This window comes from Sander lucioperca, chromosome 7 (genome assembly GCF_008315115.2).
Source record: "Sander lucioperca isolate FBNREF2018 chromosome 7, SLUC_FBN_1.2, whole genome shotgun sequence".
Lineage (NCBI taxonomy): Eukaryota > Metazoa > Chordata > Actinopteri > Perciformes > Percidae > Sander > Sander lucioperca.
In genome coordinates this window covers 3,671,864-3,694,683 of record NC_050179.1, presented here as the reverse complement: position 1 = coordinate 3,694,683, position 22,820 = coordinate 3,671,864, and the positions used below count along the sequence as shown (strand labels likewise).

Genomic DNA, 22,820 nt, shown 5'->3' with positions numbered 1-22,820 from the left:
TTTCAGATTTGTCCATAACCCAAAAACAAAAATGAAGACAAACATCTTTTTTTTTTTTTATTAAATCCACTTTAAACCCCAAATCCTTTAAATCGTAATACGACACAAGGACAGAATGAGATGAAATCCTATTTATTATCATCTGTGTTCACTTTTAGAAAACACCTGGTCTGTCTCAAGTTAATGCAGAAAAAAAAAGTAAAATACATTCAGATAAACATGAGCACCTGTTTACGTAGATTCTTCCACTCCTAATCCTTGGATTTATAAAGCCGAATTAAACTGGACAACACAGTACAAGGCAAGTCCAACCACCCACCTAATCCGTCTTCACAGTTGGCAAACAAACTACTGTAGACAACAAAATGGTGAACACGCAGACTTAATTTCTCATGGAGAGTTCTGGTGAAGACAGCGCAGCAGAGTAGTAAAGGATATCCAGGCAAAGGTTCAGGTTTAAGATACAATGACAAAAACAGTCATTAAGTACTGCAGACACCTCGAGGTGAACACTAAAATCATTCTTTTTATGTTGTACTGTAGTACTGAAGTATGCGTTTACTTCTATTATACCTACCTTGGAAATTGCTGAGATGTTCCATTGTTTTTTTTATTAAATTGGGCTATACATTGATCTCACAAAACCATCATAGTATGCCAATACAAATGAGCTTAATACTTTACATTAAATACAAAAACAACCTGGTAGTTTAAATGCGGACATGACAGCACCAGGTGAAGACGGTGACAAAATATAGACATTAACACTTTTGAAAGATATTTGGGACTGCAACTCAGCCATTGAGACATGACGTCTGTACTATAACCCTTTTCACTCATACATAAAATCTATACTACCTAATGGACTGTGGAGCAGTAGTCTCCATCATACAAAAAAAAACAACAGATTGCCCAAAAACAAATTTAATCTCTTTTTTGAGGGAAATTGTGTTTTCTTTTATTTACTTTTTTTTAAATGTTTTACTAGTTTGCCACAAAAACAAAATATTCCCTGGTTTTCTACATTTCAGTGATGGGTTGAAAAATGGATAATGCTGAGATTCAAAGGTTTGGGTTAGATCATAAAAAAAGCAAGTATGCCCAAAAAGAAGAGGCTGTTTTTTTTGATAGGAGTGACTCCATTATTCATTTCAAACTGCTGCGCTAGAATTCATCTGTAGTACGCTGGACTATATGGAGCTCATTAGAGATGGATATTAGAGATGTGGAAGACAGATAACAGAGGCTTTCAAATACAAAACATGAAGCAATCAACTCTATATACTAGAACCGTTTTTAGTCATTCACAACAGGCAACACAGACAAAAGGAACATATAAGTGGATATATCAAATCTATATTATTTACAACCAAATCTAAAATTGTTTAATTACTCCGATAAATGTTCTACAAAAATTGCATAACAGTGTTGTTCCATAATGTGACAAACCTATATTCATATGCATATTCTGCACACCTTTAGATCACTTCTTAACCAACAAAATGAGTTCTGCCACTGATAAATACGCCTTCACTCCCACAAAACGAAAACAGCCATATGAACCTCAAAGCCCACGCTGCATCCTCCCAGTGATATGCCTGTGGAGAAAGCTACCTGATTTATCACTCCATGGGAGGGGCTTTGAGATTTGCCTCTTTAAGGCACAACCTCAAGGTCTCCCATAAAGTTTCTGAGCTGTACTACACAAAAGAGACCAGTTCCTGGCAGTGACTGTCCAAGCACAAGACATCAATAGGTGCAGTTCAAGTAATCAACAAATGTTTGTAGTCAAAATTCAGTTAAGCTAGAAAGCACAACCTCATAGCTGCACCTTGGAGCTTGGAGCAAATCCTAGTAAGCCGTTTGGATTGGGTTTGTCAGTCTGGTCTCACACCCGGTGGTAGAACACAAAGAAAAACATATGAATAAGTGTCTGCAGTGGGTGTTGCTGTCATTGCCTGTAATTCACACCTCCTCATGGGCTACCAGAGGTCCTGATGGCCTCAGCCTCCTGTGCCTGCCCCATGTCCTCTCCTTTCTTGTGTTTCCTAGCATGTTTGTATTTGTCAACGTATGCCTTGACCAGATTGCCCACCTTCACTGGGTTGATCTCCCCACTCTTGCTGTGGCACACCTGACGACCAAGAACACAAGTTACTTACATATCCATTCTCAGGAATTACTATTATTACTATTAGGGCTAAACCTTTTAGTATCTTGGCAAAAACTCTGAACCCACCTTTTGGACAGCTTTGCGTACAATCTCTTTGTATTCATCTTTGTTGATGTCTCTCCTCTGGTAGAAAGGCTTGATGGCGAGCTTCACCTCTTCTATAGCTCTCTCCTGCATGTGCAGCTTCTTCAAATACTGACGGCAGGAGTAAAACATCACAGACGTCATGATATAGTTGTCCACAAGTAATCTCAAAGTAGGAAGGCGTTATAACATTTCTTTAAAATCATAGACAACACAAGACTGCTTGAGATTTTCAGTTCAGAGATTAAAACATTCAAAAGGCCAGAATCAGCTGGTCATTCCTCACCAAATGCCCTTCCTCTGCCTCTCCTTGTACACCATCAGAGGTAGAGGAGGCACTGAGAGGACCAACAGCACCCCTCTTGGAGGGGTGACTGACAGCTCCAGTGATGTCCTGTGGAAGGTAAGGGAGATTATATGCACGATAAGAAAATGAATAAAAGATTACACAAGGATCAAATAAAAGATAGATTGAGTAATTTAGGGCTGTAACTAACGGTTATTTTCATGATTACTCATTTTGTCAAAATGTCAGAAAATTGTGAAAAATGGCCATTACAATTTCCCACAATCTGTCAATTGCACTCATCCGATTCAGCCTTTTTTCTTATGCAACAGTTTCCTTCAACTTTCTACGTATCTAGACTTGGTAAGGATAAATAAGGGATGGACTTAGTTTGGAATTAGTGATTACATCAAATGTGTAGACAACAGCTTGGACTTTCACAGAATGGCTTTTACTTTCATTTAGTCTGAAAACACTCGCAGTATCAGTTGTAGTTTCGATCATGTGACTTTACCCAGACAATACATTTGCTTCTTCTAGATAAACACTGCCACCCTCTGGTCATTTCATCACACTGAACAATTGATGTCAAAAAAACTAGTTGCTCGAAATATTAGGTTAACTCTGGAGTAACAACTGACTGTCCTACCTGACTGGATGTCTGGACTGTTGAAGGGGGTCTGCGAGCTCCTTCCTGCTTTAGCTTCAACTTATACAGAGACAGCTCTGTGCAAAAAAAAAAAAAAAAAAAAAAAAAAAAATTCAGGCAGGATAAAATATCAAGATGAAGTTATCCAAATGTGTGTGTGTAAGAAAAAGAAAACGTGCAATTGTGTGTTAGACGTCATCTAGAATCACGTTTTACATCTTAATTCTTTGGAGCAGCAAACACTTACTGCTTGCAGATTTCTCAGGTTGAGGCCCCTGAGGCTCCTGTATATTCCAGGTAACCCTCTTCACTTGAGTCTTGGATTTTGCTCCGACTACAGTCGATACCTGTTCATTCTTCCCCTCCTCTACTTCCTCCTCTCGTTTGACAGAGGCGCCACTTTCCTCCGTGCGCTCGGACTTCACATAGTCCAGGTTGTCTAGCATCACGTCAACATTGAAGTCATCGTCAGAGTCTGAGGGTTGCCGAAGTTCCTGCTTTACAGGGACGGTCAACCCAACCGTGGCTGGTTGTTCTCTGGAGGCCATTACCGCTGGGCGAGACTGAGAAACTGTGTCATGGAGACCGACCGCTGTAACCGGTGTGGTCGGTGTAGAAAACGAGGTGACAGGGGGTAAGTGACATATTTCTGGGGAACTTGGCTCAGTTTTAATTACGGGGATTTCACAGGGCTCGGTCTTGATTTCAAACGCCTCAGTCTTGATGGGGTCTTCTTTGTTTAACTCCTCATCTATGCTTTTGGCTACCATCAAAGCATGAACGTCAGTTTCTTCTTTCTTAATTGGTTTAGTAAAAGAAAAAGAATCCTCAAACATATCAAGAGATGCTTTTTCTTTCTTGATTTCTTTTCCGACCTTCATCTCTTCCACCATTTCTTTTGTTGTGGCCTGGTCGTCTGCCCTGAAGTCTTGGCCTTTCTTTCGCACTTTAGGTGCGGCAGTACAGGAGGGAGTCTTCGGTTTATTCACTGTGGCAACTTTTTCCTCTTTGAGGGAGTTCCGAGTGATATCCTTCTCTTTTTTAATGTCCTGTAACCGTTTTGTGTCTTTAGAGGACAAAACGCAGGACCCTGAACTTCTCTGAGAAGTCTTGGATGATGATCCTACTTCTTTCCTTTTCTCTCTTGAGCTGGATCTAGACCTGCGTCTCCTCTTGTCTTTTGACCGCGACTCCACATTGTCTCTGGAGGAGAGAGACGACTGTTGCAGTCGTGTGTGGTCTTTCCTTCTTTCCCTGGATCTGGATCGTGACTTTGACCGTGATTTTGAGCAAGACCGACGCTTATGGTCCTTCGATCTGGATCTGGATCTGGAACGTGAGTTTGAAGAAGATTTTGAACGAGACCAACCATGTCTCTTGTCCTTTGACACCCGTCTTCTATCATGGTCTCTCTCTCTGCCATCATTTCTCTCCTTGCTACTTCGTTTATGCTTCTTCCTCGAACGCTCTTTGCTGCTAGAGCCGGAACCAGACCTAAAAATCAGTAATGACAGTCAAAACTCTTAACTGAAGAAAAAAAAAATATTTGGTGTTAAATAAAGTTCCTAACGTCAAACAGATGTTAACTAAATAATTGTTTTCAGGAATATTGGACAAGGTATGACATATTTACCTAGATCGCCTCCTGTCTTTGGACCGGGACCGACGTCTCTTTCCGTGAGTCCTATCAGGGGAACCAGACGGAGAACTTTCTGAGTGTGCACTTCTCCTCTCTCTGGACCTTAACCGCCTTGAACTCGTTTCTCTGTCCCTCTCCCTTTCTCTCTGTCGGCCTCCCTGGCCTGAGGCATGACGGTCTTCTCTCCTGCCTCGGTCCGTCTCTGGACTGCTAGAGCGTCTCTCCTTCGAAGCTTGAAAGGCCTTCTTCTTATGGCCCAAATCTCTTGACTTGGGAGAGGATTTGGAATCTGATTTGGTTTCTTTTTTCTTGGTGGGAGCAGAGTTAGATGCTGATGAATCGTTCCTACAGTCAGGGGGCTCGCTGTTCAGAGTGCCAACACTCTGTCCACTCTCCTCCTCGAGAGTCCCCCTCTCAGTCTTTAAAAGATCCAGGCTGGGTTGAACAGGTGGTGTGGTGTCTGCTGTCTCTGACTTCAAACGTTTTACGCTGTGACCAAACCTTTCAGCTTCCCCTGCATCATCTGACCCTGGCTCCTTCTTAACTTTAGTGTCTAGTAACACTGTTTGTTTCTCAGTCTTAGTGTCTACTAATCTAGTATAATCTTTTTCTACCTTGACATGCTCCTCTGAGAATCTGACCTCCGATGATGTGGTTTCCTGAGAACTGGCTCTCCCTGGATCTTCCTGTGAGACCTCAGTCTCCCATGTTTCAATTTTCACAGGAACCAGGTCATGCTTGCTCTGCACTAAACCCTTCTTGTTTCTTAAACTTTGAGCCTTCCCCTCCCGTGTGGCATGTAGGGAGCTGCCATCCAGGCTCGTGCTCTCAGCTTCATCATCTGAGCTGCTAGACTCTGACAGGGTGGGATTACAGGGATCGTAGATATTATCGCTGTCTTGGTCTTTTTGGACCAGCGTACGCGACGCCAAGAGCATCTGTTTATCCCTGCGCAGCTGTCTCTTTTTTGCTTCATCTTCTTTTTCTCTCCGGGGGGCCTGCATGCTGCCTCCAGCAGCAGAGGATGACGAGCTGCTTAGCCGCCTTGACTGCCAGGAGTTCCCGCTGGCGTTGATGCGGAAGCTCACTGCTGCTGATGAAGATGAGGAAGTTGAGGAAGACGAGGAATAATGTGGCTGGCTAGCAGAAGAACCAGTGGAGGAGGAAGAGGAGAATGAGTTGGAGAAGGCGGAGGACGAGCTGGCTCCGTCAGGCCTCTGCCTCTGGGCCTGACCGTCAGCCCTGCCCTTTTGCTGGTCTACACTTTGCTGCCTTACCTGGTCCCCAGCAAGGCTGTTCATGCCTGTTTCTGGAGTGACACAACCATTACTACCAGCGGTAGAATTACTACTATTTCCCCTACTACTACTACTACTACTACTACTACTACTGCTGCGATTACTGCCACTGCTGCCATCTTGACTAGTGCCATTCTTTGTGATACCACTGCTCTCCCTTTTTATTTTTGGTATCCTAGGAAGCACTGACACATCTACCCACATGGGCTTCGTAGGTGCAGTTTTAGACTGTGATGAGGCCATTCCCTTGCTCTTGGAGCTGGAGTCCAGGGAGGGGTTGGTGGATGATGAGGGGGTGGGGGCTGTTACTCCATTGGTTCTCTGGTGACCAGGAGGGTGCGTGGGTCTGATTGGACGAGGCGGCTGCAAACTTGGATGGCCTCGGGGAGGTAAATCAGAATGGGAAGATGGTTGGGCGTGGCTGGCTGAGGAGGGCATGTAGGGTTGTAAGCGAGAAGAGCTCTGGGATAAAGGTCTGTTTATGGAGCTATGGGAGGATCCTGGTAGGTCTCCGTTGTAGTGGAGAGACGGAGACCTATCTCCTTGGCTGGGTGACATCACTGGGCTGATCTGGGTGCTGGCTTCTCCTGAGCTACTGCTATTGCTGCAACCTCGGTTTGACACAGATGGCATCACTGTAACATAAGAAATTTACAAATAATAAACGCATACAAAAAGTGGAATCATTATTTTGCTTTGCTCTGCAGATGACACAGACTTACAAATTGTACACTGCCCACAGTAATTATACAGAGTACCACTACACAGTATTGGGAAAAACCAGAAAATGGGAAATGGTGAAAGCAACCGGCTCAGTCAGTCACAATCAGCTGACAATGACTGAGGAATAACACAAGCAGTATTGCTCACCTCTTGTGTCGCAGATTAAAGATAGTTTAAAGTTTGATATTCACCAACTGGATGTGCATTTTACATAAAGCAGTCACGTTGTCAACGAAAATTCTACCGGATTTCACTCATTTAGGCCGGATATCCGTTGCTTTGGGCTTCCTTTGTGTTGGCATTTTAAAGTGCTCATATTATGCTTTTTGGCGTTTTCCCTTTCCTTTATTGTGTTATATATCTTTTTTGTGCATGTAATAGGTTTACAAAGTGAAAAAGCCCAAAGTCCACTCCAAAGGGACTTACCATCTCCAACAGAAAACACTGTTCACCAACTTCTCCAAACAGCTCTATTGTAGTCCAGCCTTTACTTCCAGGACAAACGTGCTTCACTTTGTAACACACGTTATAATGCTCACCTAGCAGCTAGCGTGGCACGCCCTCATACTCTGCTTCTGACTGGCTAGTAGTCCTTACCTAGGTACTGTGCATGTGCGACTCCCAACAAAGATGGAATAGAAGTGAGATGCCTCACTCTGTAGCTAAAACAGAGAGCTCAACACACACTCCAGTCGATATATGAGGACTATGGTTAACCTTTTCCCAGATCTCTGCAGGGTAAATCCAGACAGCTAGCTGGACTATCTGTCCAATCTGAGTTTTCTGTTGCACAACTGAAACAACTTTTGAACGTGCACGTTCCACCAAAACAAGTTCATTCCTGAGACTATTTTGCAGCGGCACCGCGGCTTTTCTCGGTGTCTAGCACCACCAAAGACGATTGTGATTGGTTTAAAGAAATGCCAATAAACCAGAGCACATTTTTCTCCCATCCCAGAATGCTGTGTGGACTAGCCAGACCCTCCTACACAGCGCTGTGGTGGAGGATGGTCTGGCAAAGCGTGACTAGGTTGATGTTAATTTGAAGGTGTTTGATTTTCTACAACTGGACTTGATGCAAATAGCTCTATTTCAAAAGCATCAATTATTTTCCTTAGAGGTAAGATGAAGTCAGATCTTTGGGCCTCTGGCCACACACACTTACTTGGCTTTGTAGCTTTGAGGGAACCATCTCGATTAATAACGACATCAGAACTGTCCATCAAGAGGACGCTCTGTCCCGATAGGATGCTGCCCAGGAGGTCGGGCACAGGAGCTGCCTCAAAAACACTCCTTGATTGGGGCACATCCATTCCTCTCCTGGTATAGCAAAGCAAACCTTTAATTAGATCAACCATATTTCTTTAGTATCCATTAAGCAAGATACTATCTTTATCACAAAGACTGAGACAGCTAAGACACTTCATGTTACATCAGCAAGTATGATGTGGAACGTGATGCACATTAGCAGTGTTTGGAATTGTTGTTTTATCATTTCTGTTTTTTGGAAATTTACAAATCAGAACTGTTCTGGATAACCAAATCTACACATCATGGCAAAAAGGGGATGTTACCCGGATAGGCTTGCAGTGACTGGTCGAGCTACAGGCTGGTGAGAGCGAAGAGCAGAGCGAGAGATCCCTCGTCTCTTGGCTTCCAACAGCGATGTTATGTGGGCCTGCTGCTCTTCCTCCTGGCTGGTCAAATAAATACCGTAAGGCAGAATTGGCTCAATTATTACCATTGTGTGTGTGTGTGTGTGTGTGTGTGTGTGTGTGTGTGTGTGTGTATATAAATAACTCACCAGCCACTTTATACTTACTGTACACTTTGCTAGTACCAGGGTGGACCTCCTTTCGCCTTCAGAACTGCCTTAATTCTTCGGGGCACAGATTCAACAAGGTGCTGGAAACATTCCTCAGAGATTTTGGTCCATATTGACATGATAGCATTACGCAGTTGCCCATCCATGATGCTAATAGCCACCACATCCCAAAAGGTGCTCTATTGGATTGAGATCTGGTGACTGTGGAGGCCACTTGACTACAGTCAACTCATTGTCATGTTCAAGAAACCAGTTTGAGATGATTTTAGCTTTGTGTGCGTTATCCTGCTGGAAGTAGCCATTAGAAGATGGGTACACATAGGTCATAAAGGGATAGACGTGGTCAGCAACAATACTCAGGTGGGCTGTGGCGTTTAAACTATGCTTAATTGGTACTAAGGGGCCCAAAGTGTGCCAAGAAAATATCCCCCACCAGCAGCCTGAACCATTGAAACAAGGCAGGATGGATCCATGCTTTCATGTCGAGACTCATCAGACCAGCAACGTTTTTCCAATCCTCTGTTGTGTAATTTTGGAGAGCCCGTGCCAAATGTAGTGTGGCCTTCTGCTGCTGTAATCTATCTGCTTCAAGGTTCAACGTGTTCAGAGATGCTCTTCTGCATACCTCGGTTGTAAGGAATGATTATTTGAGTCCAACCAACGGTTCATGCCGGTGGTGGTGGTGGCGTAATGGTGTGGGAGCCAACAAATCTGCAGCAACTGCGTTGATGCAATCATTTCAATATGGACCAAAATCTCGGAGGAATGTTTATAGTGCTGAGTCTGTGCCACGAAGTATTGAGGCAATTCCGATGGGAAAAGGGGGTCTAACCTGGCACTAGCAAGGTTTACCTAATAAAGTGGCCGGTATATGTGTACATTTATATATTTTGAATGGTATTCTGCAAGTCTTCTTACCGATCCGCAAATGGATCCAGGTCAAATGGATCTCCATAGATAGAGAGGGATGCTGCACCTATGTCAGCGCGCATGCTGCTTAGCGTGTGCTCTGATGGCCGATATACTGTAGGAAGTGAAGAGCTCTTCTTGTCCTTCACAATTCTCAGATTACTAGCAATACGGCTTCGAGGAGTGGCAGCCTTTTTCAACATCTAATGGGAAAACACAGGGTTAGAGTCAACTAAAGAAATCCATCTCATGACTACAAGATAAATATATATATATATATATATATATATATATATATATATATATATATATATATATATATATATATATATTAGGGCTGTCAATCGATTAAAAAAATGTAATCTAATTAATTACATACTCTGTGATTAATTAATCGAAATTAATCGCATACATAATTAACGGTGCCTGAACCGATACTTTTTAAGAAAGTAAAAAAAGAAAAGAAAAAAAGGGTACTAAACAACAGTCGGTGACATTAAAGAACGGCTTGTTTATTGCTAAGGCCATATGGTCAAAATTAAATGATTTAATAATAATGTATAACAATAACAATAACTTATTTCACTAGTAAATTGCTGTTGAACAACAAAAACAGTTTACCAGTTTCATTGAACGCAGCATCTGTGTTGTTTTTCCGACGGCAGCTGCAGATTGTTACATACCGGTGTTGAATCCTCTACAGTAAAACACAGTCAAACTTTACACCGTTTAGCGTTAGCTGTCAGCATTGTAACCGTGTTTAATTCAGCTACTAGCTAGCGGTAGGCTAACGTTAGCTGTTGTCGAGTATAGTGTTAACTAGTGTCACGTTGCAGCGGTGTTTGCGTTTCCTGTGTCGTCTGTTTCAGAGCACCAGAGAGAAGTGCAGACATATCAGTGGCACCAGATTTCGGTAGCCAGGGTTGGCAGGAAGATTTTTACAAGTAAATGTTCCAGTTAATGATCCAGGCAGCGCATTCTCGTCTCCCTCCTTCATTTTACAGTCGAATGGTGGCTAGAACGGCTTTTTTAACTTTATTTTTTCTCAGATGAATTAATCGAAATTAACGCGTTATTTTATATTATAATTTATATTATATTATTTCACACATACATACACACACACACACACACACACACACACACACACACTACCGGTCAAAAGTTTGGGGTCACTTAGAAATTTCCATTCCACTCCATTACAGACAGAATACCAGCTGAGATCAGTTGCATTGTTTTTTTAATCAGGGCAGCAGTTTTCAGATTACATTATATGCTTACATAATTGCAAAAGGGTTCTCGACTGTTGTAGAAAGAAGTGTCTGATCTTTAATACAATATCTACATTGCCCATTATCAGCAACCATTCATCCAATGTTCTAAAGGCCCATTCTGTTTACTAATCTGATATCATTTTAAAAGGCTAACTGAGAAAACATTGGAGAACCCTTTTGCAATTATGTAAGCACATAATGTAATCTGAAAACTGCTGCCCTGGTTAAAAAAACAATGCAACTGATCTCAGCTGGTATTCTGTCTGTAATGGAGTGGAATGGACATTTCAAAGTGACCCCAAACTTTTGACCGGTAGTGTATATGTTTTATTAATTTTTTACATATTTAAGGCAGCTTCATATTATAATATTATACATTTTTACTATTACCTTTATTATATGTATATATTAATAACTTATATGAATTGTTTTTTCCTGGTTTACATTAAGTGATACATCTAGTAAAATATTTCAAAACAAATCATTTAAATCTCAAGCCTGATATCGATGACACACTCACCAGCTTTTTTCTGGATTTAGTCTTTCTCACTCTCCGCTTCCTCCTCTTGACTCCTTTACTTGCTAATTTACCGGTTTTACCCTTGGCAGAAGATGTCTTCTTGCTACCAACTTTTCTGCGCTTTCCTGTTCAATCAATCAGAAAAGTTATCCCTCATCACAAACACATCACGATTTTGGCCTCGTAGCCATCTCTTGCTTTTCCTTCCATTACATCAGTTCATGTGTGCTTGTGATTACGCTTACCCTATCTGAAAACTGCAGTGAATTTGTATGCGTGTGCTTACTTACTGGTCTTGCGCCTGCGGCTAGATGGGACACGTGGTGTTAAGTCTCGTATATACACAGCCGAATTGAGCCCAGCCACCACAGCGTTAATAGTCTCATCAAGCCAAGTGGACTGAATCATATACGTGGGAGCCAACTAGTAAGAAAAAGGTTGCATTACTCCATTGGTTTGCTCTTACAAACCATTGTTGTCTAAAACACAACTACCAAACACATGCACTGCTCCTTAACACAAGCCTTTCTATCACTAATCAAATACAACAAATGTCACAAACACATGCCATCGTTTCTCCTGTCAGCAGCACTGAAGTACATTAACCGAACACGCAACTCAATGAGTCAATAATGTCACATCAAGACATTTCTGCAAGATCCAGCCTGCACATATCCTGTGGAAGTGAGTTAGAAAGTAAGCCAAGACTGAAGCATCACGCCTCATGCCAAACCTGCGACGTCCGTGCCTGTGTGATGCGATGTCGGTTGACATTGGCTCGAACCCTCTCACTCTGCTGAGTTCGGGCGATAGCTCTGGTGGGCCCTGCTGCCCCGGACTGTAAGCGACTGGTGGCAGGACGGGCAGTAGAAGGTAGGCTCTCTGTATCACTAAGTTCTTCAGCTGAACCCCCTGAGTCAAGAAGATTTAAACGTCTGTCATGTGAAAAGATGCTAAGAATAAAACAATTCTTAAACATGGCCACTTGTAATATAATGAACAAATGGTATAGGTTAATATGTATTTTTTGTCTTTATAGGAATTTGGTTTTTTTGCAACATATTGTCATTGAAAGAAAATAAAAACTAAACTAAAACATACTATGGCAGCATTTTTTAAGAACATCAATTTACTAAAATACGTTAAATACTGTATATTAGAAGTAGGGCTGCCACCTCTTAGTCGATTAGTCGACTAATCGGTCGTTTTGGTCTTAGTCGACTAAGATTTCTTTAGTTGATGAGTCATTTTTTATGCTTATTCATGCTTAATTACTCATTTCCAAGAAACTTATGAGCACATTTCTGGTAAACACAAGATTTAAAGTGGTGCTTTTGCAGGATTAATTGTGGAGAAAGTCAGTTTTACAGATGGTTAATTAACTACATTTATATTGTGCTTTTCTAGTCTTAATCACCTCTCAAAGAGCACAGCTCTGTCGATTACATCAACTAATCGATTAATCGACAAAATCATATAAGTGTTAGTCGACTAAGAATTTCTTTAGTCGAGGACAGCCCTAATTAGAAGATGGAATATTCAGATTTAGTTTTCTTCCTGTCCATAAAGGACTACCAATTTTAAATTGCTCCACATTGAGCAAACATGAATTTAGGAAGGCAAATAACTTAAAGGCTTACTTGAGTGACGGTTGTTGGCTTCACACTCAGGGCAGAACCATTCCTCCACAGGAACAGAGTCAAGAGGTGGTGTGAGACACTCCATGTGATACCTATGGAACAATAGTCCAATAGTTATTAATAATAATTATTATTATTATTATAAAAGTTGATAGTTTAGTCCATTAGTCTTTCTCACCCAGCATCACAGCCATCGCAGAGCAAGAGGCGGTCCTCACGGTCAGTGCCTCCACACACCTCACAGCTGGTCTGCTCCAGGTCCAGATTTACCGTTTCCTCTTGCTCTTCCTTCGCAGGCTTTTGTACTGTGATCTGAATGAAGCAGTCATCACAAAATCCCACATAAACAACTAACCCACAACACATAAATGTATGTAGAGTAAACTGGGTTGATAAATGTTCCAGACGTTATGCTACCAAAGACTGAAGGCACTCACCATTTTCTTCACTTTGCCTCCATAACATTTCCTTAGGTATATGCTGTTGAAGGCAATACGATCTACCGGGCACGAGTTAGCATTCTAAAAAGCAGAGAACAAAAAACATTCAGCTTTTTAAATGCAAAGCATCTACTGATAATCAACCTAATCAGCTATACGGCGCTGCCTAACAAAGTGCTTTCTCCTTGGGCTCAAACAACATGAAGTCAGCCCCACCTTAGCCCATGCGAGGATGCAGTCGAGACAGAAGTAGTGCTCGCAGTTCTCTGGTGTTGCAACAGGCTGGCTGCTGAATGAGTTAAGGCAGATGGGGCACTTCTCTGTATCCTCATCCGAGCTCATCCCTGCAACGTCGGCAGAGGCTATCCCAAAAGCTCCATCCTCAGCCTTAGCATCTCCCTCCTCTTCCTCATCTGATAAAAGTGGGTAGAATTATATTGTGAATGTACTATACATACCATATTTATAGAGGATTTTGCAGCATAACAAAGAAGTGGGCATATAATTATGTATTGTTTTACACACCATACATGTGTAGTGTATTGCGGAAGCTACATTTTTCACTTTCAATAGGAAAACTAAGGCTTCTTAAGCTAAAAATTAGAGACTGCAGTGTATTCTGTAATTACATAAACCTTTATCAGAGAAACAAGTTGAGCAAAGAATAATTATGATAATCTTGTAAAAGTCGTACCGTCCTCTTCCTCCTCCTCCTCCTCCTCCTCCTCATCATCATCATCATCATCATCCTCCTCCTCCTCTCCGTCTACGTGATCCTCCTCTTCTTCCTCACCACTGTCAGTTTCTCCCTCCCCAGACTCCTCTTCAACATTGTCAGAGTCATCTAAGAGGAACAGAAATGCATGTGTTAAAAGCTTTTAGGTATGTTTAATAGTGTATTCTTATGGAAGTAAATGCATTTTGGTGAAATGTACCTATTTCATCAGCTAATGATCGTATGCATGTTAAACAAGCTACCTGATATGGCCCACAAGGCAGCCCTTTTTCCTTTGCTGTGGGATGTACTGCAGTTGATCAGCTCATCTTGGCTGTCATCTTCATCCATGGCTGACCATCAGAATAAAACAGCGGGACAGCTTTTCTCTAATGGAATCCTGACAACATACACCATAATTGCAGTGTTTAATTAAAAAGAAAATGTCTGGAATTTTCTTGTGTACAAATTGTACGAATATGACACAATTGGGTCTGACAGAATGTCATTAGGAATTAGGTGTGTTGGTAATTGTTACTGTTTAAAGGACAGGAGATGAAGGAAATTCATCCAAACTTCATGGAATGAGAAGGTGATATTTTTGCCTGAGTCCTTGAGCAGAAAGGAAAATGATCATCAAGCTTGTGGTCTTGGTCTATAGGAGTGACACTCGTGGGTAGTTAAGAAACTACGAAACCGCAGTTTAAAATTAACCGAATTTTGTAACCTACTTTTATTGTTTGCAGACAAACGGGAACATGTTAACGTCATCTTACATTTATGTTAGATTGCTAGCAGCAGCCTGCAAACTATGCTATGGCTACATTTGTAAACAAAGAAGAAAGCTCAGCACCAAACAGAGTGCATGCTCTACGCCTCAGATAAACTATGCATGCAGCGTATATGTAGATATTCACATTATAGATATATGCACTGACAAGAACATGGGACTAACCTGTAACGCTGTTCTTAATAGAAAAATTACGCTAGCTAGTGACATTAGCTTTAGTGTCGCGTGTTAGCTAGCCTCAGAATAGCTAAATTTAGCAAACGTCAATTACAAGCCCCTTCGGAGTGTGCACGAAAAACACTTAGCGTGTGAGGGAATTCACACAAATTCCTCAATTAACCCTCTTAACTGCAATGTCGTGTTCGAGTAGTTAATATTTATTTCAAACCTACCCTATTCAGTAGTGTGAGGTATTATTTAAATTGATTTGAAGTCTCTACGGTTATTGAGTGACACCACCGGCTGGCTAGAAACGGAAATGGCAGAGTGCACTCAGACAACTGTGCCTCTTAAAGAGACAGTATTCGTTTATCTAAGATCAGTCATTACCATTGACTGTAAATATGAAATGGTCATTACACAAACGATGGCAACCACTTTTACATAGATGACATGTCCTTGATTTCATAACTTTCGAAATACAGTTAAAAAGTGCACATATACATCTACAAGTGTGCAGGGGTAAACTGTAAAAAGTAACATTTGAGACGCATGTGTAATGATAAATTATTAGGCTATAATGAAAAATTATGACATGGTTATATTTTACATTCAGTACTACATATACTAATCAAAACATAAACAATTAAATTAAACTCAAATCAGCCTATTACCAGTAGGCCTATAACTACAACAATTCTTCCCTTGAAGTGCTAGGGCTGTCCTATGGGGCTGTCATAAACCACAAGCAGTTAATACAGTCAACGTGTGCAACTGTCGCCCCCTGGTGGTAACTCTAATTTGGCAAAATCAGATATTACATAATCTAATGTAATCCTGATTTGCTACTTTAAATCATGGGGTTATGTGTATCCTGGCTGTGAATAATCCGATCGGGTTTTAACAGTCAAACACTGGTCAGAAGAAAGCTATTATATAGGCTACCCAAAGTCCAAAAGTTATTTGATATTATCAAAACAAAGAAAGAACATCATGTTCCAGCTGACAAGTTCAAAAAGGGGTCAATTAAGCGAAGTGATTTTTTGTGCAAATCTAAAAAAGGAGCGTTTTTATAGTTAATCTTAACGAGAATTGTTGATAATATTATTACAATATCTTATATCATATTTGCTATGAAAGATTTGCATTTTTTTTAATCGAGTAGTGTAGTAGGCTACAATGAATGTTCTGTATTGAAGATGCACCTAACTTTTTTCATGTGATGTTGAAATATAAAGGGTTAACAACAATTAAAATCTAAATTGTAGTTTCAAATCGATTTGATGCTGATACAATTTGTTAATGATGTCGGGGGAGTCCAAACTCTCACTCCGTTAATAATTGAGTGTTCTCCTCTCCTCCTACAGCGACCTCCTCCTCCTCTTCGTCATCATCAGAACAGACTGTCATGCTGCATCCTTGGTACGTGCATAGCCACACTCTGCTCATGGCAACACTGTACACAAGTAAGTCGAGTTCAACCACTTCTCACTGTAGGGGTAGGGGCGTTCTTTGTCAAACCGGCTTAAAGCACATTTATCCCACCTCAAGTAGCAACTGTCGCATCACTATTTAACTATTTAATTATAAAGAAACATGTGTCGCATTGATGTTTGCCATAAATACTCGGCGAGAACAGTAACTGTTAACAAGTGAATGGTTTATTCCTAATGTACGACGTGCAGAACTGAACGCGCCGCACACCAACTATGACTCTCAAAATCAACTGAAATTGCTGCCCTCATAAAACCCACCCCCCGGAGATTTTTATTTGTCGATTATCTATAATTGGCTTGTCGTTGAACTCTAACGCGGCAGCCCATTGGCTGCGCATGATGACAGTTTCTTTCTCGTTTGCATAACCAGGTCGGGTTGCAGATGCAGGGGAGTGGGCAGGGTTGGTGTACTGCAAGTGAACTGAACTTATGTGTCGGTGTGCTATACTATATCATCAAAATGCACCTAACTTTAACTATGCACAGTGATTTCTTTTCAGAGAAAAAACTATTTGGATGTTTGGATAGATGGTTTGTAGGGTCCTGTCGGCGAAAATGAAATGTTTTTTTCTTTTAAAATGAATCCAAAAGAAAACTTGGGGCTGGTAAGTATACTCCCTTTATCTGCCACTATTCTTTATTCTATAGCCTATGGTGTGGATGAATAGGCCACAGCCAACAAATCATTGGATGTAATTTCTCTACATTTCTTTACAGTTTTCTCAGTAATTATTTATTATTTGGAACTTTTTCATGGCAATTGATATTAAAAGCATTTCAATAAATGTCGGTAGCCAAATACATGGACTTGAACTAGAAGCCAGCTGTAATTTCTAATTATGTAACAGTTTGTTACAGTGTTGTGATAATGGAGGATTTAGGAGATTTGTCAATTTATTTGAATTGTTATAGCCTATAATTTTGTGTTGTGTACAATCATTTAAATATCGCTATTTCTAAGTGATGTGAATAGAAGATAGCCTACCACTAATCACTTTATGTTGGCTGTCTGTTTTTTTTTTTTTTTTTTTTTTTTACTGTTTTATTACACAGCCTTTGTCTGTGTCGATCCGCAGATTTTGTGTGCTTATGGTTGTCAGTATTATCTGAAATCTAAAAGCAGGTAAGCCACTGACTAACGCACATTGTGCCAGTTGCCAGTTCCACTGTGCGTGTGACAGCGGCTAACCTGGTTTTGGGAGTACTTCTCAATGTTGGCTCGTCCAAGACCAGCCACAGCCGGACCAGACAAACATCTAGATCTACAAGCAGTCCTTGATCATGTCCCGTGCACATTGCTGGGACAGGCCTGCTTAATACGACTGCCCTCCCAGCGGTCTCCATGTGCACTGTAGCCTACTTCTTCCTATGCTCACATACTGTTCCATATTTGGGGCCTGTAGCTTTTGCATTGCCTCCTACAGAGCCGGCCTCTGTGTAATGCCACCTACTGTTCAGACTATTGCTAAGAGTTTTGTTAGAGTTTCTGTTTCCTCTGCGTGGTTTATATATGATAATCACACTGGCTCCCATTTCATGGGGGCCCAAGGGGTTCTTGAAGAGGTTCCATTGGGCCCCTCCAGCATTATTATAAGACACTGAACTTAGTTTTAGAACAAAATGGATAGAGAAAATAAAGTAATGTGTCCACGCCTTTACTCCAGTAGAAGCAGTTTTCCAGTTATTTACAAGTTTGTTCCAAATAAGAAAATGCATATCAATTGTATCAATTTTGTACCATGTGTGTCTGCAAAAGGTATCCCTCAAGTGAGAAGTAAAGTTTCCACTCAAATCCATTTTGCATTGTGTATCTTACTTTCAGTTTGACTAATGCATTTCTTGTTATCAGTGAGGATGTTTCATTCCCATCAGTGCATGACTCATTGTGACACAGAGGAATATGCAGTACGTCTGACTTATTAACCTGTGGCCCCCATTCATCATCATAAAGTGGACGTGCAGATGCTCACTCTCGTCCAACAACAAGGAGGTTCTTTTCCAGACAGCCACTGCCTGTTATACGTGTTATATGTGCATCGATCAGTTTTTATCCAAACGTTAAGCTTTGCGACCCCTTTTACATTCATCCGACACCTTCCAAAGTAGATTTGGATGGAGTTTATGTGGAGTACCATTATATGAGCAATAATAAATCCCTCAGTGTGGTGTCCTGAAACATCATCATAATCTGTTAATGTCCCCTTTATGAGATTGGAGTCATTTAGATTTGAAGTGGGTGAGGTTGGATATATTTTACTTTGCATGTATAGGATAATGGGGAAAGAATCCATGTATAACACTGGCCTGAGGTCAGCTGAATATAAACATTAGATCTGAAGGGTCCACAAGTAATGCAATGATTTTCAGAAATATAAAAGCAAATTCTACATTATAATGGATTAGCATTACCAATGTGAAGATAGTGATAGGAAGAAAGACTTTGACTTTAGGTGTAGCACAGAATCCTTCATGTCCACAGGTAGGCGTCCGTCAGCATTGCACCATGCTGTGGGCTTGCCCAGACAGTGAGAACCAAACAAGGATTTGGAGCTTATCTAACCTCTGCCAAACCAAACAGCTCTAAATCTTTTCCGTAAAATCCAATTCTACATAATTAATCATAATGTCTAAACTGAGCATCTAATACAATTGTCAAGAGACAACAACAATGGCACAAAGTGGAAATGGTTGATTAAAAATGGGATATTTTTGATGACTTTGGTGTATACATTGAAATGGAAAGGAAATACGTGCATGCTTGGGATTTTACCTGGCAAGTCTGACCAGATGAGAGTATTAATAGAAATCCACAGGGTTTCAGTCAGGGGTTAGCCAGAGCACAAGGGAAGCTCACGTCACTCAGTAGTGTGACAGCCAACATACTGACTCTCCAGGGTAAACAAACAGGAAAGGGATGGAGGACAAGTGTTGTGCAGAAAGCCGTCTTTGTGCAACTGTGTATCATGTCAGGGTTTGATAATAACAGATGACAGAGAACATACATTGACGTAGAGGGATAAAGTCCACACATTTCTCAGATGTCCTCTGGTGCTAAGCGAAAATACACCATTCCTCACTAATAGCATGAACAATCAGTGAACTTTTAAAATATATATAAAGGTACATTTACAACTACATGTAAATAGATGGATAGTCAATTCTTGCAAATAATCTAAGGTCTGCTTGGCCTTGTTTATTTATGGTCATGGTATTTCATGTAGATATACTATGTTACATCACCCATATCAGGAGAGGCTGTGATACCACATTTCCCTCTTCAACCAAGGATGCACTTTGTGAACTTTGAATCAGCAACCTGTGAATACCGGCTTTAAAACGTCAAAAATGATTGTGCATCAGAGGACCCATGTACCACACGTAATGAGGAGAGCATGCATATTTCAGTACTTATAACATATTCATAATGTATTTCACATAGGAGCTTCATGGCACTGTAATTTTTAGAAAGTGCACACTGGTGTGTTAATTATTTACTGCTGGGTATTCCAGATGCACTGCACTGCATTACCACTCCTAGTTACTGTAGTTACAAGGATGAGTATAAGAAAATGGGACTCCATAAACACGGTATTAAGAAAAACAATCAGTCAACAAAAGATTATCTAAAACACAATGCACATTTTTATTATATTTAAATACACAGTAATGGTAATAATTGCTCTAGGTAAAAGGTTTCTAAATTATTTTACATTTCATACAGATACTTTGCAGTGTTTACAGTAGCAAAACTCTGTAAATATATTTGTCTTATGTATATACAGTATGTATATCATGGTCGATTAAATAATGAGTTACAAAGAAAGGGGTTAAATAAGATGTGACGGTGACAGAACAGTGAACAACTTTTCCTTTGGCCCTGCGGTCCATGTTTTATCTCCATGACGACTCTCGGGATGTCAGGACTGCAAGACACACAAAAATAAGTGGGGATGATGATCCCTTTGTTTGGAAAACATTTTTCAGCTAAGACACAGCAGGAGAGACCGGGGTCAATCCAGATATTCACACATGCCCATGAGAAGCACTAGCTGACACAAAAACAATGATTGGGTTAATTCCCTAACCCATGGAGTGTTGTGGACTATGACTAAAGTCTTGTAGTCAGAGTAGCATTGTGGGACAGAATTGATTTCAGGCATGTTTCTATAAAAAGCACTGAGATGTGTGTAGTTTCCCAAGCAAGGAACGGTTGTATAATCCCACAGAGAAAACCCCACACTGTAGACGGTAAGGAGAGAGTGCACACTCAAACACACATCACTTTGACCTGTCAGCATAATAGAGCCATATAATAAGAAGTGCTATGATAAAGTAAATATTGGTTTAGGCAATCTGGATGTCATTTGTGAATAACAGTAATGAAGACCGCCAGAGCACTGAAAACAACAGCTTCCCTTGTTTGCTTGATGTTTGTTACCAGGGCTTAGCTAAGTAAGCGTGTACTAAATCTACAGTACATCGAGGCACAATACAAGTTATGACAGGTCAAATGTTAGGTGTGATGACAGCAAAAGAACCAGGCGCATCAATCCCAATGGAGGAAAAGAAATATATATATATATATATATATATATATATATATATATATATATATATATATTTAACAAACCATGGCCTTGTTGCACTGCTTTTGAAATGTATCCCGCCTTTTAGCATGGAGCTTGACAAAAATAGACTGGCAAAAGCTATAAGCTCCTAAAATAAATTGTCTTCAAGCAGAGCAGAAAGGGAACAGAAAGATACATTTCTCTGTAGGCAACCAGGGCCAAGGCTTCACACAGGAAGAGAATGGGACAGTGCAAAACATTTTGCAGAGCCCTTCCGTAAAAGGCTCTTGCTCTTTGGAAGTCAAGCGTCACCAAAGTACAAGGCATTGTATAGATACACCCCTCTCACATATAAATAGTATTCATACATAAAAGGCATACTGAAATGGCATTGGTCTCATATATTTTCATGTCACAGTATAAAAACAGCGCTACAATCAGAATGTCTGCTACAGTCATTCCCAGTGCGATGGATTGTTGACTTGAGGGTGGGAAGGCCACTCTGTATTACAGAGGGGGGAGTTAGGAGCAAGTTCCCAGATGTATTAAAGTATAACGGAAGCAGTTACTGTTAGTCCAGAAGCAAACAGTGAGAGAGGAGGAGGGCAGGGAGGAGAGACAACATGAAAGGATAGACCCACAGAATTAAAGTGTACAGATATGTGTGAGAAAATGGAGGGAGGAATGTGTTAAATCAGCTGTTAGAGACAGGAATCAGCAAAAGACTGAGAGTAAGGCGCAGAAGGGAAGTCTTTCAGCCTTTAAAAGTAGAGCACAGGGAAGCTGCTGAGACGTAGCAGGAACCTCCACCATACAGCTGCTTCCACTACCCAACACCAAGAAATGGCAGTTGTAGCCTTAAACCCAATCAAGCTGGGGTAGAAAGTATAGGGACAAGGAACTCTGGGACCAGGGGACGGGCAGGGCAGGAGAGGAGAGCGGTATGGACTTGGGAAGCAGGGTCTCACACATACACACCCTCAGGGTTGAGACTGGACACCAGAGGGTTTTGCAGGTTGCGCGGATGTCCCAGGAACTGTTTGGCAGTGGGGCGAGGTGGTGATTCCACCTGAGTTACGCTGTGGCCTGATGGAGAGACAGAAATATGTTTAGAGGGCAGGTCATCTAGCTTTAACAGCCGAGTACACAATGTTGAGCTTGAATATTTATTTTTGTTTCCATACTTCCATTCCTGTAGCCATCCTGCAGAAGATGTGCCAATTCTAACTGCTCCAGTTGCTCCTGAAGCTCGGTGCGTGAGTGAGTGTGTGCTGGCAGGACACCTGTCTGTTGAATAAACTGCTGCAGGTTACACTGCCTCAGCTCCTTATTCAACTCCTCCAGCTCGTCCTGTTTGGCCTGAGACGGAAAAGGGGATCAGTGAGGAAAACAAAGGACGATTGAGAGCTCACATCAGTCAGTGCTGACTCACTGAACACTGACACCATGTTTGCCTGTAAATGGGTGCAGCATATGAAAATGGGGTGAGCTAAATGTGCTCAGTAATCGGTAGATTTAAGTCTTTTCTCCATGACTTGAATGATAACTGTAATAACACACCGACAGCAGAATGTATTAATGTATTTAAGAGGCAGGACTATATTTTGCCTTTAGGTCACATTTCTTCTACTG

At 41.1% G+C, this 22,820-nt stretch overlaps 2 protein-coding genes across 7 annotated transcripts in view; both read right to left on the bottom strand.

Annotated features, from left to right (window-relative positions):
* Positions 1-57: 57 nt before the first annotated feature.
* phrf1 (PHD and ring finger domains 1) lies at positions 58-15,476 on the bottom strand. Of its 3 annotated transcripts, XM_031282708.2 has the most exons (20): positions 15,358-15,444; positions 14,714-14,787; positions 14,439-14,575; positions 14,155-14,304; positions 13,677-13,873; positions 13,458-13,541; positions 13,199-13,332; positions 13,021-13,112; positions 12,114-12,292; positions 11,671-11,803; positions 11,381-11,505; positions 9,596-9,789; positions 8,427-8,549; positions 8,018-8,172; positions 4,826-6,764; positions 3,440-4,686; positions 3,193-3,269; positions 2,544-2,651; positions 2,240-2,368; positions 58-2,134 (listed from the first exon to the last, which is right to left on the bottom strand). In XM_031282708.2, the coding sequence occupies exons 3-20, from the start codon at positions 14,524-14,526 to the stop codon at positions 1,976-1,978; spliced, it is 5,313 nt and encodes a 1,770-aa protein (XP_031138568.1). In that variant the 5' UTR covers positions 14,527-14,575; positions 14,714-14,787; positions 15,358-15,444; the 3' UTR covers positions 58-1,975. The 3 variants fall into 3 exon arrangements, with proteins under 3 accessions (XP_031138568.1, XP_031138567.1, XP_035858914.1); XM_031282707.2 differs by lacking the exon at positions 14,714-14,787 and having other exon boundaries at positions 15,358-15,476; XM_036003021.1 differs by lacking the exon at positions 14,714-14,787 and having other exon boundaries at positions 13,677-13,875; positions 14,169-14,304; positions 15,358-15,476.
* Positions 15,477-20,239: 4,763 nt separating this feature from the next.
* Positions 20,240-22,820, bottom strand: part of rassf7a (Ras association domain family member 7a) — a 38,501-nt gene continuing 35,920 nt past the window's right edge. For all 4 annotated transcript variants that reach the window (XM_031282867.1, XM_031282866.1, XM_031282868.2 and 1 more), the window contains 3 exons: positions 22,373-22,547; positions 22,167-22,274; positions 20,240-20,543 (listed from right to left, as the gene is read on the bottom strand). In XM_031282867.1, the coding sequence (XP_031138727.1) occupies positions 20,512-20,543; positions 22,167-22,274; positions 22,373-22,547 (315 nt within the window). In that variant the 3' untranslated portion in view covers positions 20,240-20,511. The remainder of the gene's footprint in view (positions 20,544-22,166; positions 22,275-22,372; positions 22,548-22,820) is intronic.

Excerpts from the sequence above, each read along its gene's own strand:
- phrf1 (XM_031282707.2), bottom strand. The coding sequence starts at position 14,526 with ATGGATGAAGATGACAGCCAAGATGAGCTGATCAACTGCAGTACATCC. Across the intron at positions 13,542-13,676 it reads GCATCCTCGCATGGGCTAAG|AATGCTAACTCGTGCCCGGT; the intron begins GTGGGGCTGACT and ends TCTGCTTTTTAG. Across the intron at positions 2,135-2,239 it reads TACGCAAAGCTGTCCAAAAG|GTGTGCCACAGCAAGAGTGG; the intron begins GTGGGTTCAGAG and ends CTTGGTCGTCAG.